Source organism: Canis lupus, chromosome 5, assembly GCF_048164855.1.
Source record: "Canis lupus baileyi chromosome 5, mCanLup2.hap1, whole genome shotgun sequence".
Taxonomy (NCBI): domain Eukaryota; kingdom Metazoa; phylum Chordata; class Mammalia; order Carnivora; family Canidae; genus Canis; species Canis lupus.
In genome coordinates this window covers 11,631,138-11,650,821 of record NC_132842.1, presented here as the reverse complement: position 1 = coordinate 11,650,821, position 19,684 = coordinate 11,631,138, and the positions used below count along the sequence as shown (strand labels likewise).

At 34.4% G+C, this 19,684-nt stretch overlaps 1 protein-coding gene across 1 annotated transcript in view; it reads left to right on the top strand.

Annotated features, from left to right (window-relative positions):
- MALRD1 (MAM and LDL receptor class A domain containing 1) overlaps positions 1-19,684 on the top strand; it is a 755,529-nt gene that overhangs the window by 588,264 nt on the left and 147,581 nt on the right. The window contains 1 exon segment of the mRNA XM_072825144.1: positions 9,458-9,659. Coding sequence (XP_072681245.1) covers positions 9,458-9,659 — 202 coding nt within the window.

Below are 19,684 nucleotides of genomic sequence, written 5' to 3'. Positions count from 1 at the left end.
CCCACATTGAGTTGTCTTTGTTCCTTTATCAAAAATCAGTTGACTAGATATACATGGGTCTATTTCTAGGCTCTCTTTTCAGTTCTGTTTATCTTTCACCAATACTACCTTGCCTTGATTACTGTAAATTTAAAATGAATCCCAGTGAGGTAGTGTCAGTTCTCTGACTTTGTTCTTCTTTTTCAATATTCTATTGGCTATTCTGTGTCTTTCCCTATAGACTTTAGAATGACTTTTTTAGTAGCCTTAAAGTTACTTGCTGGGATTTTGCTGGGATTAAATTGAATCTGAATATCAAGTTTTTTTTTTTAATTTTTATTTATTTATGATAGTCACACAGAGAGAGAGAGAGAGGCAGAGACATAGGCAGAGGGAGAAGCAGGCTCCATGCACTGGGAGCCCGACATGGGATTCGATCCCAGGTCTCCAGGATCGCGCCCTGGGCCAAAGGCAGGCGCTAAACCGCTGCGCCACCCAGGGATCCCTGAATATCAAGTTGAGAAGAATTTGTATCTTGACAATATTGAGTCTTCCTCATAATATATCATCTATTTATTTAGGTCTTTCAATTTTTTCATCGGTTTTATAATGTTCATATGAATCATGTATTTTTTGCTGATATAAATAGCATTATGTTTTAAATTTCAAATCCAATTTTTCATTGCTGGATTATAAGAAAATAAATGACTTTTGTATATTAACCTTGTATCTTGAAACCTTGCTGTAAATTAATAATTTCAGGGGTGTTTTGTTGTTGTTGTTGTTGTTGTTGTTGTTCTTTGAGATTTTATATGTAGACAATCATGTCATTTGCAAACAAAAAACATTTTTTTTATTGATCAGTATATCTTTTTTGAAAAGATTTAATTGTTTATTTGAGAGAGAGAGAAAGAGAGAGGAGAGAGAGAGAGATGGAGAGGGGATGAGGGAATGAGAAAACCTCAAGCAGACTCCTCACTGAGTGCAGATCCTGACATGGGGCTGAATCTCATGACCCCAAGATCACTACCTAAGCTGAAACCAAGCGTCTGAAGCTTAAGCAACTGTGGCACCCAAACACTCCTGATCAGTATATCTTTTAGTTCCTTTTTTCTCTTTATTTATTGTATTATCCAGGACTTCCAGTTCAATGTTGAAGAGAAGCAGTGAAAGCACATATCCTTGCTTATTTCTGATCTTTGCAGGAAAGTTTATAGTTTCTCACCATTAAGCATAGGGTTAACTGTAGGTTTTTTGTAAATGTTTGTTATCAAGTTGAAGTTTCTTTCCTATTTCTAGTTTCTTAAGACTTATTATTATGAATGGGTATTGGATTTTGTCCTATGCTTTTTTGTGCATATTATTATATATATTATTATATGATTTTTCTTCTATATCTTGCTGATATGATAGTTTACTTAATTGATTTCCCAGTGTGTATCTACCTAGCATACCTGGAATAGATCTCACCTAGTGCTATTTGTCATTCTTCCTATACATTATTGGATTCAATTTGCCAATACTTTGTTGAAAATTTCTGAATCTATGTTCATGGTAGATATTGGTGTGTTTTTCTTTCTAATAATATCTTGTCTAGTTTTGCTGGCCTCATAGAATAGATTTGGAAATATTTCCTCTGCTTCTATTTTCTGGTTATGATTATAGATAATTGGTGTAATTTCTTTCTTAGATGTTTAGTAGAATTTACCAGTGAATCTATCTGGGCTTGGTGCTTTCTCTTTTGGAATAATTGATTTAATTTCTTTAATATTACAGGCTTATTCAGATTTTCTATATGTCCTTGTGTGAACTTTAATAGGTATGCCTTTCATGGAATTGGTCAGTTTCATCTGATTTATCAAATTTGTGGACATAGAGTTGTTAATAATAATCCTTTGTTATACTTTCATGGGATCAGTAGTCATAGTCCCTCTTTCATTTCTGATATTTGTATTCATACCTTCTTTCGTTTCCTTAAGTAATCTGGCTAGAAGTTTAGTAATTTTATTATTTTTTCAAAGAATCAGCTTAGGTTACTGATTTTAGATCTTCCTCATTTTCTATTATACGAATTTAATTCTATAAAGTTCTTCTCTATGCACTGCTTTACTGCATCCCACAAGTTTTAATGAATTGTACTTTCATTTTCATTTAATTTGAAATGGTTTTAGTTGTTTCTTGTGATTTCCAATTTAACTCATGTGGTATTAAGAAATATGTTGTATAATCTCCAGGTAGTTTTGGATTTCCCATATATCTTCCTGTTATTATTTTCTAGTTAAACTCCATTGTGACCAGAGAGTGTACAATGTACTATTTCTGTTCTTTCAAATTTGCAGTAATGTATTGGATGGCTTAGAATATTATCAGTCTTTCTGAGTGTTTACTGTGAATTTGAGAGGAATGTGTGTTCTCTTGTTCCTGGATAATTTTTTTTTTATAAATGTAAAGTTGATGGACACTGCTCAGTTCAGTTATACCTTACTGATTTGCTGCCTCCTGATTGCCAATTACTAATAAAAGGATGTTGAAGTCTCCACTTATATGAGTAGATTCATCTATTTCTTCTTGCAGCTCTTCTAGTTATTGTCTCAAGCATTTGACATTGTGCTGTTAGTGATACACATCGAGGACAGCTTTGTCTTAGAGAATTGAGCACTGTCTTCATTTTGTAATACTCTGTCCCTGATAATTTTCCTTTCTCTGAAATTTGCTCTGCCCAAAGTTAATTTAGCTTTTCCAGCTTTCTTTTCATTAATATTAACATAGCGTATCTTTATCCCTTTACTTTTTAATGTATCTTTGTCCTTATATTTAACTTGAGTTTCTTATAGACAACATAGAGTTAAGTCCTATTAAAAAATCTACTTTAACAATCTCTTTAATTGGTATATTTAGAAAACATTTAAGGGGATTATAGATAGTTGGATTAATATCTAGAATAATTGTTTCTCTTTTATAATTGTTAACCTTCTTTTCTTTTCTTTTTTTTTCTGTTTTTTTTTTTTTGGTCCTCTATTCTTTTTTGCCTTTGTCTTAATTATTTTGTATGATTCCTTTTTTTCCTTCCTTTTGTAGCATATCAATTATACTTCTTTTAAAACTTTGTTTCCCCTATTTTTGCCCCTTACAATATGCAATTTTAAGTAATCCAGGCTCACTCTCAAATAACACTGTGACTTCATGGGTAGTGCACAAACATTATAAACAGCATTTTCAAGTCCCCCTGTCTATCTTTATAACATGCTGCCATTCATTTATTTCACTTACCTCAAACCTAAATTAACTGAATACATTCTTCCTATCATTATTTTTAACAAACTGTTACCTGTTCAATTAATAATAAAATATTTTATTTACTACATTTATTCTCTTTCTTATTTATATAGTTGGATTTTCTGACTGATAGAATTTCTTTCTGTCTAAAGAATTTATTTTAACTTTACTTGCAGGTAGACTAACGAAAAATTATTTAACTTATGTTTGAGAAAAATCTTTATTCTTTATTTTGATGGATACTTTTATTGTATAAAGAATTCCAGATGGGAGTCTTTTTTTTTCCTCTTTAATACTTTAAATATTTTTATTACACACTCTTTTGTTTGCATGATTTCTAAAGAGAAGTCTGATGTAATTCTTGCTTCTCTGTAAGTGAGGTATTTACCCCCACACACCACACCCATATGGGGCTTCTTTTAAGATTTATCCCTGTTTTTGATTTTCTGCAGTTTTAGTATCATATGCCCAGGTATAGATAAATATTTGGTGCTTATAAATCTTCTGGGATCTGTGGATTGGTGTTTATCATTAATTTTGGAAAATTATCATTCATTATCACTTTAAATATTTCTTCTTTTTTCTTCTTCTGGTATTTACATTATGCATATTACACCTTTTGTTTGTTTGTTTGTTTGTTTTTGCATATTACACCTTTTGGAACAATTCCACAGTACTTGGATATTCTGTTCCATTTTTTTTCCTGTCTTTTTTTTTCCTTGCATTTTATATTTGGTAGTTTCTATTGACATATCTTCAAGCTCACTCATTCTTTCCTCTCCTGTGTCCAATCTATTGATGAGCCCATGTTTTATTTCTGTAAAGACTTTTTTATTTATTTCTAGTATTTCCTTTTGGCTATTTCTTAGACTTTCCATCTCTCTGTTTACACTTCTTGCATCTCTTCTTGCCTATTGTCTACTTTTTCCATTATAGCCCTTACCATATTAATCCCTTCTTGGCGGTTAGGATGTGTTTACTCTTTGCTGTAAGTGTGGGTATCAGTTATCATTTCCCTGTTGTCTATTTTTGTCTTTCTGGTTACCTTTCTGTTTCCAGAGATATTTATTTTAAATAAGGTCTGCCATGTGCTATTATTTCCTTGTATTTGCCTGTTCTTACACAGATGCCTGACTCATGTCCTTGGTAAATTGTGGGGCCTATGCTTAGGTCTCAGGGAGTCTTTTAGTGCCACTGGGTTGTAGCCTTCATAATTGCCTCTCAGATGTTTTTTTGTTTGTGTGTTTTGTTTTTGATTGGTTGGTTGGTTGGTTAGTTGGTTGTTTTCCCACTCCTGAGGTAATATAGGAAGGCTAGAAGTTGCTAAATTGCCTCTTTCCCTTTCTCCACCTGGAAAGCTGCTAGGACTAGAGTTAGGTATTTTTCTCTCTCCAGTTTGGTTAAACCCCAGTAAATTACAATCTCTTTAAGTAGTTTGTCTTGAGTCTTGAGCACAGGTTTTGCTAAGAACAGAATGGTTGGGGTGTATTTCCAATGGCAACTTTTCCCTTCATTTGCCAAAATTTTGAGGGAATTTTTTTTCTAATTTTCAATATGAGAAACTGGTGACATTCCCATAGGTCAAACTCACAAAAGTGTAGAGTCCCTTCAGAATGTTTAACCCTGGGATGCCTGGGTGGCTCAGCAGTTGAGCATCTACCTTCAACTCAGGGCATGATCCTGAGTCTGGGGTCCAGTCCTGCATCAGGCTCCCTGCATGGAGCCTGCTTCTCCCTTGGCCTATGTCTCTGCCTCTTTCTCTGTGTCTCCCATCAATAAATAAAGAAAAAGTCTTTAAAGAAAATAAAAAGAGTGTTTAACCTGAAACTTGTCTATAGTGAGCCTTCAGCAATTCATCAGTTTCAGTCCAAGTTTCCCTACCCTGCTGCTGGTTCCCACTGGCGTTTCTGTCCTGAGGCTTCTGTCCCAGTAAGCGGTGATTCTTTGTGTCTACCTATTATTCTTCTGAATTTTGGGGGTGGTATTCATGATAGCTCTTTGACATCAATTGTCGGATGGATCTAAGAATAGTTGTTGATTTTTAGCTCAGCTTTTTTCTTTTTAGAACTAGTATGATGATTTCTAATCTCTTCTTTATGACATATGGAGGATTGGAAGCCTCTGATGTGTACAAGTAATGGGTTGTTTAATCTCTGTCTACAATTCTAATTCCAGATTTGTAGATGGCAGTCAATAGTCCTACTCTATGTTCAGCTGTGTACTAAGATCACATAACATATGTGAAAGTGCTAAATTTTCATTAATGTGGATGTTATTTCTCTTTTATTAAATAATTTTAATGCCCATAAATTCTTCTTTTTGAAGGAAATTTTTCATTACTCTTGATTTTTTTCTTTATTTTATAAATTTGAGTGTTTTCAAATGAAGTCAAGAGAAACTCTGCATTAAAAAGGATCGTGTAGCTCAGTTCGTTGTTTTACCCTATCAGTGGTGATTAAAGAAAAGACATCTAGCAGAATAGCCAGGAGTAACTGGGATCAAGCAAACCCAAGGTTTTATCTTTCTGATGCATTTCATGCACTAATTTCAATAACCTAAATATATAATGAAATGGATAAAGAGTTTCTGATATCTGGAAGTGTCCATTAGAAAACCTAAATCAGTACCAGCCTACCTTGCATGTTGCAGGCACTTGGATTTTGTGGCTGGCTGGAGAGGAACTTTAGGATAATCTGCTAATTATGTTCTTTTACTTCTTCACCTGGAAAACCTACATTTGTGGGTATTGTTGATATAGCTGGTCTCTGGTTTTCATACTATCCTGTAATTTAAACATTAACTCATATTTTCTGTTACCTCATTGTATCTTTTATTGAACATCTTCCTCCAAAGGTGTGCTCATTCTAAATCAGTGTTGAAGAGTTTCCTCCTCAGAAAATGTAACATATATTTAATTGAATAGTATTATATTTGCACTTAGATGACATATCATTTTTTCTATGTTTTGATTTAGAAAGTTCTCTTCGAGTTTTCCCTGCCCTATGTCATAAGCAGTTACAATTATATCATTCTTGAATATAATAATCTTGATTTAATATCTAAACATTATATCATTTTTATTTATTCTTGAATCCATCTTGTTTTATAAAAATCATGATAAAATTATTGTTTTATAATATATAATGTTAAGTATTATTATGTTAATGGGTGTGTGTCCAACCACAACTTAGAATATCAGAATTGAAGTAGCCAAATTATTTATTCAGTGGCTGATTTTAGAGGCTATCTCAAATAATAAGTTATTATTGAAACAAAATGGTTTTCAGTAAAATATGTGTAATAAAATATAATGAATAAATTAGAATTATTTAAGGAAATAAGCCATTTTACTTTTTCAAAGTAATAGATTTTTGAAAAATAAATATTTTGCTGACAGTTATCACAGAAATTTCTCTGAATATAATGAATGTTGTTTTTATTGGAAAACAGAAATAAATAATATTAGCCTTTTGTGGGTTTCTCATTGGCCATAAAAAAACCCTAAAATTATATGGAGTCCTTAAATGATTCTCCTATTTTTACCATTGGCCATTGTAGCTACAGAAACACTGTACATAACATGCAATTATTCAATCTAATATGTTAGTAGCATTATAAATACATGTTACAATTGAAACAACCCTTGAGACTGTCAAAAATTTAATTGGAATTAATTAGTGAATTAGTGAAATTGATGAGAATTAATGTGGACTGTTGTATGGTGAAATAATGGGTAACATAGGTGAAGTCTATTAGACAGTTAATGCTCATAAAGGCACAGGGGGAGGGAGAACAGGCAGGGGATGTCATTATGGATTTAGGAGAAGCAGAGTAAAAGGAGAATGAAGGAAATGGAATTTGGCAATAGCAAGTAAGATTAATTGAAGATTAACATGATTGAAGCAGAGAGAAAAATGAAATGAAAAACAATAAAAATAGATAAATTAACAAAATACATTTACACTAGGGTTTTGAAAAAAGAAAGTATTGGGTTGTATTTTCATGTAATTTGTTTTTCGGAATTGGTTTTTCTGGAAAAAGAGTTCTAAATAAAGCCATCCCCTTTTAAATCTTTATGTTGTAAGCCAGGATTTATAAAGATAAAAAAGATAATTCAACTTAGGTTGACTTTATACAGTTGTCCTGCTATCACATTTAATTGGAAGCTTCTTACCTTTTTAATTTTTTAAAAATGTAGAAATTTTGTATTAATTTGAGAAATAGGTACCCACCTGATCTTAGAGCTTTAAATCTTAGAGTGCTTATGTGTGAGACTGGAAATGCAGTTTTGAGCCAAAATCTCTTCATACTGAATCTTAGTTTATTTCATTTATTGAGGAATCAATATAAAAACTAATTTTTGCTTACAAAATGTGTGCTTTTCCATACCATTGATATTAAATCTCACTTTTCAGATTTCCAGATTGGGGCAAGTTTTTCTATTTTTCTTCTTCTGTGATCATCATATTGTGTTACTGATTTTTTTTAAATTTTATTTATTTATGATAGGCACACAGTGAGAGAGAGAAAGAGAGGCAGAGACACAGGCAGAGGGAGAAGCAGGCTCCATGCACCGGGAGCCCGAAGTGGGATTCGATCCCCGTCTCCAGGATCACGCCCTGGGCCAAAGGCAGACGCTAAACCACTGCGCCACCCAGGGATCCCTTGTTACTGATTTTTAATCTTCCATTAATAGTTGGATTTCTGACTTAGATTTTTTATAATAGTGAATATTAATAGCATGCTAATTTCTGGCTCTACATAATTTGGTGGCTCTTGGAAAAATTTCTGGAATGCCAATATAGTATCATTACATGTAGCAGAATGAGGAGTAGTAATTTTCTCCTGATAGTATAACATTTAGATACATTTTTTAAAAAATATTTTATTTATTTATTCATGAGAGACACAGAAAGAGAGAGGCAGAGATACAGGCAGAGGGAGAAGCAGGCTCAATGCCGGGGACCTGGTGTGGGACTGGATCCCAGGATTCCAGGACCACACCCTGAGCTAAAGGCAGATGTGCTTAACTGCTGAGCCACGCAGGTGTCCCTGGATAAACTTTTGTAGGATAAATTATCCTTAGATAAATTTAGATGCTGAGAAAAATGAGAAAATATAATTTTTTAGTAGGGAAGAATGTCATTGGGCGAAAACTGTTTCAATAGAAGAAAATTATTCATGGGTTTTCTTTTTTCTGAGTCATATTTTTCCCATGTAAAAAGAAAGAGTTGTGTAAGTGATTGCTAACATACATTACTATTCTAGGGAAATAATTTAGGTATAGAAAGGTAATATAGAAAAAATATATTTACAACCTTGTGTGTTTTTGTTGTTTAAAATACAGATTTTTTTTTGAAGAGCAGTGGGAAATGGCATTTTTAAAATTTGTTTTGAATTGTTTTTTTACTGTTTAAAGATTACTGGAACTTGACTTGGTGGTTGGTTTCAAAGCTAACTTTATTGCTATTTCACTTTTATTTATTGAATCTGTTAGTCCTTACACTTAAAAAGTCTTGGATATTGATGTTAATTAATTCAGGAAGATTCCCCATTTGTTCAAATAGTAAATATGTCCTGTGCATTACTTTGGCTTTTGAAATGGCTTGTACATAGTCATGTTCACTTATTATAAATGTTCTCTTCTTTTAAAACAACCTTGGCAAAACATGGACAAAGTCCTTTAGCAATGAGAAATTCTAGTTTTATAGTTCTTCCAGCCTTTTAGAATCTTACGACAGTTACAGGTTTTGGCCTCGCCTACTATGATGCACAGAAATTGACATGAAAGGGAAGCCTGGGTGGCTTAGCAGTTTAGATCCTGCCTTTGGCCCTGGGCGTGATCCTGGATTCCTGGGATCGAGTCCCACATCAGGCTCCCTGCATGGAGCCTGCTTCTCCCTCTCTGTCTGTGTCTCTGCCTCTTTCTTTCTGTGTCTCTCATGAATAAATATATAAAATCTTAAAACAGTAAAAAAATAAAAATAAAAATAGACATGACAAAATCAAACAGAGGTCTGACTACTTAAAGAAAATATAACTCACTCTGTAACTCCAATTTGTACTGAAAAAAAGTATGATAGTCAAGGTGTCGTGCTGTCACATTGCCAGATTCCATTCTTTCATTAACAACCAGGATGCCCATATATCTCTAACATTCAAGCTGTAAAGAGTGGACTCTCCCCCCCCCCCTTATTATTAGATATATACCATTGAGGAATCTGGACTAAACATCCTGGTGTGGTCAGTGATTGGAAACAAAAGAAGCGGTTGGCGGTATAGACATGTGCTTCTCTCCAGTAACAGTGCATTTAAAGTGGCATTTGAAGCTGATTTGGCTGGAAATGAGGACATCTTTATTGCCCTTGATGACATCACTTTCACCCCAGAATGTGTCTTTGGAGGTAAGTGATTCTTCAGTAGATGGGGTGTGCAAGTATTGTTTTTGCTATCCATATATAGAAGAATTGGGAATTCCTGATGAATAACATTTGTTTCCAGGTACAATACTATGTATACACTGAAGGAAGAACAGTAGATGTTGCTTTCTGCCCATAAAGTTTTCATGTCCTCCAGGTAGCCAAATTGATTATGGTTCCTTACGAGATGTAGAGGAAAGTTTAGTTTCATTAAAAGAGCATTATTGTCTACTTTCTTTATTTCTAAAGGTTCACAATAACTGCACAAGGTAAGGATTCTTCTGATCACCTGCCATCTTGCAAACTACCTTTTCCATCCATATTAGCTTTCTCCCATTTCCTAGGCCATCTCCCTTCTCCTCACTGTTTCTACTGTACAATCTAGAATTCTTAGTCAAAACAAGAATCTTATCAATAACTCTTTTTGTATGAAATCATCCCCTTAACTGAAATCTGAATGTCTGCTATTTATGATGCTTCCACTTCAGTGGCCATTTTAAAGTCTTCAGATTTTCAATGTTAAATAACAGAGCCATTCATTGTCTTTCTGGCTATTCTATGCCTCATTCAAAATTTTATTTTTACAGGGTTATTTAAAAGGTTCTTCTTTTTGAGGTGCCTGGCTAGCTCAGTTGTGAGTTCAAGCCCTATGTTGTAAGTTCAAACCCCATGCTGAGTGTAGAGATTACTTTAGAAAAATAGAAATTTAAAAAAAAATTTAAGTTTCTTCATTTTAACTCCCACATCTGGGTTCTTATCCTCCAAATGGTTTTTCTCTGAATGCTAAATTCTGGGCAATTTCAACTTCCAGGTCACTCAGCCTAGGTAAATTGTTGATGTCTTTAATTCTAGTCATCTTTATAAATATTCTTCTTCCATAACCCGCTCCCACACTAACATCCTGGATCTTATTATCCTGTCTGAAATTTTAGGGTTGAAAACCTCATCTAATCATTATATCCTCTACTTTCTGATTACTACTCTTAAACCTGTTTTCAAACATAATTAACAAGAAAAAATACAATTCTAGATTCTCAGTGCTTCCTACTTTCTTCCAGAAAATAGCTCCTTTATACTTTTTTCCTAATAATCTCAGATCCAATGATCTAGCATCTCAATTCCATTCTCAATCAGCAATTTGAGTTATTTTATGTACATTTTTTTATTTTTTAAAGATTTTTAAAATTTATTCATTTGAGAGAGAGTGTGCATGTGCATGCACAAGTGAGGGGAGGGGCAGAGGAAGAGAGAGAAGCAGACTCCCAGCTGAATAGGAAGCCTGATGCAGGGCTTTATCCCAGGACTCCGGGATCATGACCTGAGCTGAAGGCAGATGCTTAACTGATTGTGCCACCCAGGTGCCCCTGTATCCAATTTTTTAAAGATAAATTTGGGTTATAATTATGTACCAGGCATTGTGCTAAGCACTTCACATGTATTAACATATTTATTGATCAGACTAACTTCGTGTAATACATACAAGTATTCAGGTCATGTTCAGTCTTAATGGCCTTATCAGTCTTTGAAGTTGGGTTATTATAACCATTTGTATTTTCCAGGCTGCTGCTGGTCATGCTTATTGAGACCACAAAAAATTTTGGCTTATCATCTTATCTTGTGGTCAAGGTTCCCATTCCCTGACACTGCTCTTCTACAACAATCTTCAAGTCTCCCAGCTGTTCCCTTCAACTTTCTTTACTCTGCCAATGTTCTTATATCTTTGAATAGAAGATAACTCCCTTTGGTTACAAATTCCCTCAATGTTTCTTTTCTACCTCTAAATGTACCTGTATCGACAACCAAAGTCTTTTTTGTCACTACCTGTCTTAGGGAAAACTCTGTCTTTCCAAGAGTAAATGCTCTTCGTCATTTCCATTCTTAGTTCCTTCCAGTCACTGTTCTATCAAAGTATTCTCTGTCCTCTATCTCCAGTTTTTTTTTCCTTTCCCTACTTATTCTTAGCTCTTGCCACATGCATATAAACATACATACATATGTACATACACATACATACATATACATACATGAATTTCGTATCACTTTCCACTAGTTTTGAGCTCTTCAAGAGCAAGAGGACTTGTCTGTTTCTTCTCCAGAGCCTAATTTAATACAAGGCCTAAGAAATCTGAGCTGTATAGTTACTATAATTCTAAATAATCATAATAACAGTAATAACTGATTGGGTTTCTAACATTTGCCTAAGTAGGTTATTAACCACCATGTTATAGAACAGATTCTATTTTTGTGGACAGTTAAAAAAACAAACAACAACAAACAGTAAGATCTTTCACATTAACCCATGTCTTCTTTCTGTGATTTCCTATAAAAGAAGCACCTCCAAACAAATGCCCATCCAAAATCCAGAACTTCTAGGTATAGTTTTTACAGGATTGCTTCATGGTTGATTCAGGCAGATGTTTTTAGAAAATCATCCATTAAACCGATATTTCTCAAACAGAGATGTGAGGACCTCAATAATGACATGTCAGGAGCATGCAATACCACCAAATAAACTGCAATTCCATTTGACTTACTTGAAGATCTGGGGAGAGAAGTTCCATAAAGTATTACATGATATATATTGTAGACATATATTGAGTGATGGAGAGGTGACAGCTGGACTACAATTTGGAGACGCAAGTCTAAATCATGACTGTGTCACTAAATAATTATATAATTCTGAGAAAATCATTAAAACTCCTTAGACCATGTTTTGTCATCAGGGAAATGAAATAGATAATGTCTTAAGTCCCTTCCAAATCTTCCATTTTATTATTACATGCAGCTGGATTTGTACAGAGGATCAGGAAAGTAGAGGGAATAGCATAGAGAATGACAAAAAAAAAAAAAAAAGGGAGAGAGTCCATAGAGAAGGAGGGGGCAGGTAAGGGGCTACAGGAGTGAGGGCAGATAGGTTCAAGCAGAGGTGTCACTGCAGTTAGAGAAGACCTGTCACTCTTTGGTATGTTGGTAAACTTGAGCAGGCCTGCCCCTCATCCACTCAGTGTTGGTTGAGAATCTACAGTGTGCTGCACTGGATTTGGATTGCAAGGGCAGTTATGAATATAAGTTGTGTGGTTTTTTTTCATTTGTTTATTTTTTTACCTCTCCATTACCATACTCTAAACACACCTAAGGCAACAAATTCTATAGATTTTGCCTTCTTATTTTTTTCCCTTCCATTTTCTGCTCAAACTCTAGTTCAAGACTTCCTTATTACTCAGTAGGATCTCTGTAATGGCTGCATAACTGATTTATCTAATTTACTGACATGTATAGAAACACAATATTCATCTTCTAGTACCTGTTATAGAGTAAGTTCCAGAAAAGTGGATCTGGTATCTTTCTTACTCAACACAGTAACAAAAAGATTTTTACCTGTAAGCAACAGAATCTGACTTGCACTAACTTAAGTAGAAACTAAGTTTATTGAAAGGATTTTGGATAGGTCCAAAAATTAAATGTAATACTGAGAATCTAACTTGGAAAGACAAATGGGAAGAAAGTGAAATGAACTAAATCAGTGGGTAAGACTGGCTAATTTCATGGTCTTTGAATACTTGCTTTGGAAAATGGTCTATCTACTCCCCTGCCATCACTATGAATGGTCTCTAGTGGTCCCTGCACCACTCTGTCAGAAAAGAGCTGGTTAGAAGCGTCCCTGACCAAGCCCATGCTTCGGGGTCCCCTAAATTATACTCTCATATCTAATCTCCACATCATCCAGGTCTGCATGATGGCCAGTTTTCTCTTTAATCATAATCAAGCTTCAATACTCTGTAGTATATGGACCAAATTATAAAGCTAACCAAGAATAATAAATTATCTGTTTGTACTCTAATAGAGAGGAAATAAAAGGGGAAACTAATGAAAATACACAAATTCATAGAAGTTATAAAAGAGAAGAAAAATGCTTACAGGCTCTCAATTACCTACTAAATAAGTTTCTTATCGTTTAGTACAACTCTTATCTGTGTCTATGAAATAATCCCTTAAAATATGACCCTCCCCCCCCCCACCTCCTCTGTCCAGCTGTGCTCCATACTCTTCCACCTCCATGACTTTGGTCCCACCGCTTCTCTGGCTGGGAACGCTTTGCCCTTCACCTCCTCTTGTGTAAATGCTTTCCCACTTTCAAGGGCAGAGCAAAGCAGCCTTTGTCATGAATTTATCCTTAATACTTCCCCACAGGAAGCCAAACCTTGTGGCAGATTCTCTTAGCCTGAAATTTGTGACTCTCCTATTATGTATCTTATGGTATTTTGTGATTTGCATGGCTTATTTTCTGTCTTTTTTTGGGTCCCTCTGTGTTAAAAAAAAAAAAGTCACCGTTGTCATTATCCTGTTTTTGTGTGTGTGTGTGTGTGTGTGTTTTAATTTTAGTGAGAATGAGTGATCTTTAACTTTTAGGTTGATTGAGAAAAGCATAAAATAAATTTCAAGTCAGCATGTGATACAGAATAGATACTTATTTTTTTAAAAAAGATTTTATTTATTTATTCATGACAGACACAGAGAGAGAGAGAGAGAAGCAGGCTCCATGCAGGGAGCCTGACGTGGGACTTGATCCCAGATCTCAACGATCACATCCTGGGCTGAAGGCAGCGCCAAACCACTGGGCCACCAGGGCTGCCCTGAGAATAGATACCTATTTTATATCAAAGTGATATACCAAGTATACATAAATTATTTAAAATGCAATTTTAATATATGGTTCATTTTTATAATTTTGATTCAGTTAGTAATTCATGAGCCTAATTTTATTTATTTTTTTAAAGATTTATTTATTTATTTATGATAGACAGAGAGAGAGAGAGGCAAAGACACAGGCAGAGGGAGAAGCAGGCTCCATGCCAGGAGCCCGACGCGGGACTCGATACCGCGTCTCCAGGATCGTGCCTTGGGCCAAAGGCAGGCACTAAACCGCTGAGCCACCCAGGGATGCCCTCATGAGCCTAATTTTAAAATGAATAGTGATGAATGTACAGAAAGCTGAAAGAAAATGATAATCAGTCAATTATAGTTCACTTATTGACTTCTAGAATATTGTTAGCCTTTAAGTCTATTATTGTGGGTCATGAAGTCCTCACCGTTTATCAAAAGATGGGACAATTTCTACTTGCTCTGGGAAGGGGCATTACATTTAAAGGAAGAACAAAACAAAATACAAGAACCAGAAAATGGCATTAAAAGCTAATACCAGACAGGCATATGTGAGCAGGACCCACACCCCCCCACCATGGTCTGCATTTGGAGAAACTTGCATATTATACTATGAGATGGTTCTTATTTGATTTTTTTGCTGATCATCAAGCTGGAAGGAATTTTGTTTAATTAGGGGGAAAAATCCAAATGAAAACCATGGAAGACTCAGTCCCAGTATGAACTATATGCCATTAGCCTGGCTGGATTTGACAAGTGCCTCTCTTTGAACTTGAAGATAAACCACAGGTTACTATTCTTCTTAAAGGTAAATGCTTTTATGTGAGCACTGATATTATCATATAAACATATATTTTTGTATGTATGACAAATATATACATAATATACACTTTAATGTCTAAGTAATATAATGTATACATAATACAAAGCATGGTGTAGTGATATAGTACTTTCTCTAGCATGTAAAAACAATAGTCTTCTTCTAAATTCCTAATCATTTTTGGAAATTATCATAACCTTTGCTAAGACCTTTTTTTTTTTTTTTCACTCAGAAGTAGGGCCAACTGTCTACCAAGCCAAGTATGTCTGAGAGATTCTGGGAGCTTTGCATTGCCAAGGTCAATCTGGCTCTGTTTTGTTCTCTTGGGCTATTAGAGTCTACTTTTATTATGGTTTTCCTGATTCCCTGGAACACATATGTTGTTATTTGGAAAACATCCAGACTTTATGAAAACAAATTTGTTTGTTTGTTGCCTAAGAAATAGAAGAAGAAAGTGACACTACTTCACTAAAAAAAAAAAAAAAAAAAAAAAAAAATGTTTTAAGAAGAGTTTGTTTTTTTTTTTAAATTAAAATTCAAGTGGCTTTAACAATTCTGATAACGGTTTTTCTGATACCATCTTATTAGCATGTGACAGCACTTTACCCAGAAAGGACTGGTTACTCTTTCTGGAAATAGTTGGAAGTGGCAAAAATAGAAAACAACAAAAACAACTTTCTTGGCTTCAGAAAGAATAAATTGATTTATATGTATGAGTTCTTTTTGCTAATACAAACTTGCTCAAAATAGAAAACATGAGGTTAGAGAAATAACTAAGTTTTGGTAAAAACAGGTATAAGGAGATGACGGGCTGGGTTGTTTCTGCCAGATAGAGTAAATGATTGATTAATGAGGAGGTCAGCATAAGTTCTAGAATATCCTCACCTTGCTATTTGCCTCTTCTGGTCTTTCTGATTGTAATACAATTAATGTAATATTAGCCATGCCTACTGAAGTATCCCATATGGGGCAAGATAACCCAATAAACTTCAAAGTAATCTTTTAATCATTTTATCAGAAAGGCAAAAATTAGTCTTAAAAATCATGTGTTTTTTAAAATAATAATTCAATCATATACAACACTCTGAACTTAGAGATAAAGCTACTCATTAATATTTCTCAAAAGTAAATAATGGTTAAACATAGCTATATTTATCTCTATCTCTACTGCTGATGCCCTATTAATTGGAAGTTATGGGATCACAGTCACTTTCTCGGGTTGGGTCATAGAAGTAGTCAAGACAACACAGCTGAGAGATCTCTGAAAGATCACCATAGAATTATATTTGATTCCTGAGTGGTCTTCTCTATCACTAGCCTCAGCAAATCATCCGTCTTTCCTTTGGCCTTCCTAAAACCTTTCGATTTCCTTCAGTTGTATATATTTCTGGTGTATGATGGAGAAATAGTTTCCCACTCTCCACCTCAAGTCTTCTACACTTAGACAAAAATTTAATAATTGATTGGTGTCAAGATACTCAACATTTCTGTAAGTAAAAGGTTTCCCACTCACAGGAATGAGAATGGCATTTTCTTTCCTGGTTCCTTCTGAGCCAGCAAAGAGTATGATACCATCTTATCTGAAAAATTCATTATTTTCCTCTTCAACTGTAGGTTTGATAGGGAGAAGAGAGGTGAGGCTGAGTCAGGCATCAGGACAATGGTACTTCATCATGCAAGGACAGTGGGCTTAATCCTGTAAGGTATTGAAGCATCATTTTTTAGCAGGAGTCCTCCTTTGGGAAATGTAAACTGGAAGCAATACGAAGCATGAATTTAAAAAGCTTATTTAATAATAATGGTCTTAAAATTAGAAGTCAAGAGTTCAGCATTTGGGGAATTTTTTTAACTGTTAAATAAAATTGCAGTTAATATGGGCCAGAGCTACCAAGTGAACAATAGCATTAAATTAGGTCAAATATATAACTTAGTCCAATATTGTGCATAATAGAAGCCACACCAGCATAGAAATATTCGACCAGGAACTGTTGTACCATCTGGAAACCATAAAATAGGAATGAGTTATCCACTAGGGTCTCTTTGGGTTCCAGGCCTCATGACAAGAAAGAAATGACCAAAAAACACTCTAACATTTTATATTTTTATATATGTTCCCACATTCACACACGTTTTAGATTATTTGGAGTTAGATGATGACAGAAAATTCTTCATTTATGCAATTTCAATCATTTACGTTGCTATCACTATTTTTTAGTTAGTAAAGAACTGGCTATAATCGTGGCAAACATCAATGTTGAATAAAAGTGATAACTCTTTGGGGGAAATATGTTCTGAAATATGTTCTGTTTCCTCAGCTCTTGATTTTCCCTAAGTATATTCTTGATTTTCTTTCAAGTGTGCAAGCTCCATGTGAGCTAGGGGAGAGCAGGTTCTCTGGCAGTAGGATGTTCACCCCTCCACCACAGCCTGTGTGCTCTCTCACTTATGTTGCCCATCATCCGCGCTCTTTCCATCACTTGTGAAGAGCTCCATGGTTTCAAACAACGCACCAATGGGCACATGTGCACACATGCATGCTTACATATGATATTTGTACAAATGCACGTATACATATATAAAGGCATTATATGTATCTCTATATACATTTTTAATTCTTTCAGCTTTCTTCTATACTTATTTTAGTTTAGCCTTGAGTGGCTACAGCTCTTCACTTTGAAAATAATGATTATTTTCTGTTTGGCATCTGTTCTCAGGTTCTTATCAGCTTTTACACTGGATCCAACTTCTGGAAACTGTTAGATATCCTTTCCTTTTGTCTCTTTGGTCAGACATTTGGCTTTTCTCTTTCGTGTAGGCCTTCTGACAGCCAAATAAGCCCTCCTGACTCATCTATACTCTGCATGCTCCCCATACATCTCTGTTTGTACCACACTCTTCTGTTTTTCTTTAGTCCGAACAAAGGTCATCTTCCATCTTTCCAGGAATATTTAAGCTATTAGATATTAAAATTAAATAAGAAAATCACTATGATCCTCTTAGGGCTCCAAATTAGAGATAACTATTATTAATGAAAAAAGAAAAAAAATTTAAAAAATAAAACAAAGAAAGAAAAAAGAAATGAAAAAAAAAAAAAGGGAGATCCCTGGGTGGCTCAGCGGTTTAGCACCTGCCTTCGGCCCAGGGTGTGATCCTGGAGTCCTGGGATCGAGTCCTACATTGGGCTCCCTGCGTGGAGCCTGCTTCTCCCTCATCCTGTGTCTCTGCCTCTCTCTCTGTGTCTCTAATGAATAAATAAATAAAATATTTAAAGAAATGAAGATTTTTATACTCTGTGAATGATCCTTCAGGAAATATGAACAAAAATTATAGCTCAAAATATCCTCAAACCAAAAGTTCTGAAGAATTATGTGTGTGTATGTGCAATATTTTCCCCTCCTATAGTCTTAATTTTTTTGTGATCTTTTTAAGTATTGTTATTGAGATATGTGGCAGAGATAAACAATTACCAATTTATAACTGATGTATTTAACAGTGAGCGTTTTACCATTTATATCCTTAAGTACAGCAATATTTGGCAAGAGCTTAATTCCTGGTCTTTAAAACTGAAATTCCTTGTGTGTATATTTTTCCTTTCAAAATAGGCAATCAATTTTGCTTTCACTAAACATATTAATTATCAAGATAAAAATCCATCAGATTATCCTTGAGACTTTTAGGCTTTTATTGAACTTACATGAAAATCATAAGAATGTTTCACAGTGTTTCACTGTAAATTATTAGTATGAAATAATTTTTATTGGTATAAGAAAGATATTTCAGCTTCTTCCAAAACTGAGTGAACAAGGAACCAACATCTTGTAGGAGGACAAAGAAATACCCAAAATGTCAGGAACTGTAACTGTCTGCAGAGCACAGAATGAAATAGAAAGTGGTGTTCAGAGGAATGCCTTAGTTACTAGGAATAGGAAAATTAGTCAACAATGTCGGTTCCTAAACTTCTTTATCCCAGGTATTTTGTTTTTGGTTTTTTCCTCTTCCCTCTCCTGAGATTTACTGCAAAATAAAAAGGGAAGATGTATTCATATAGAGAGCATTGTTTTAAAAGCTCTTTACGTAAGATCCCATAAAACTTCTGAAGCAATTGGTAAAAACCCATAGTTTCTATATGAATGTGTGATAGCTTTAGTTGCTAAACTACAGATTTATTAAATATATAAGAAGTTTATCTTTTTAGAGAACTTTAGAGTTTCTATTTTTTCTGATCTACTCTATCTTGTGGCTTATTAAATAAATGAAAATTGTCAATTTGTCAGTGCATTCTTAGTTTTATCCATTTCGCTTATCTCACTGCCTACGATCAAGGAAAGATCAAGGAAAGTAAAACTACTATTTAAACCATTGATTTATTATTCATCAGTTTAAGAAATATTTGTTGAGCAACACTTCATGACAATTATTTGGACATTAAAATGTCACGGTATTTTCAAATGAAGTTTGAAACTTCTTCAACTCTGATTTGGAATGGCCAAATTCAATGTGAAATCACAACTCTGAGCAAAAAAAATGG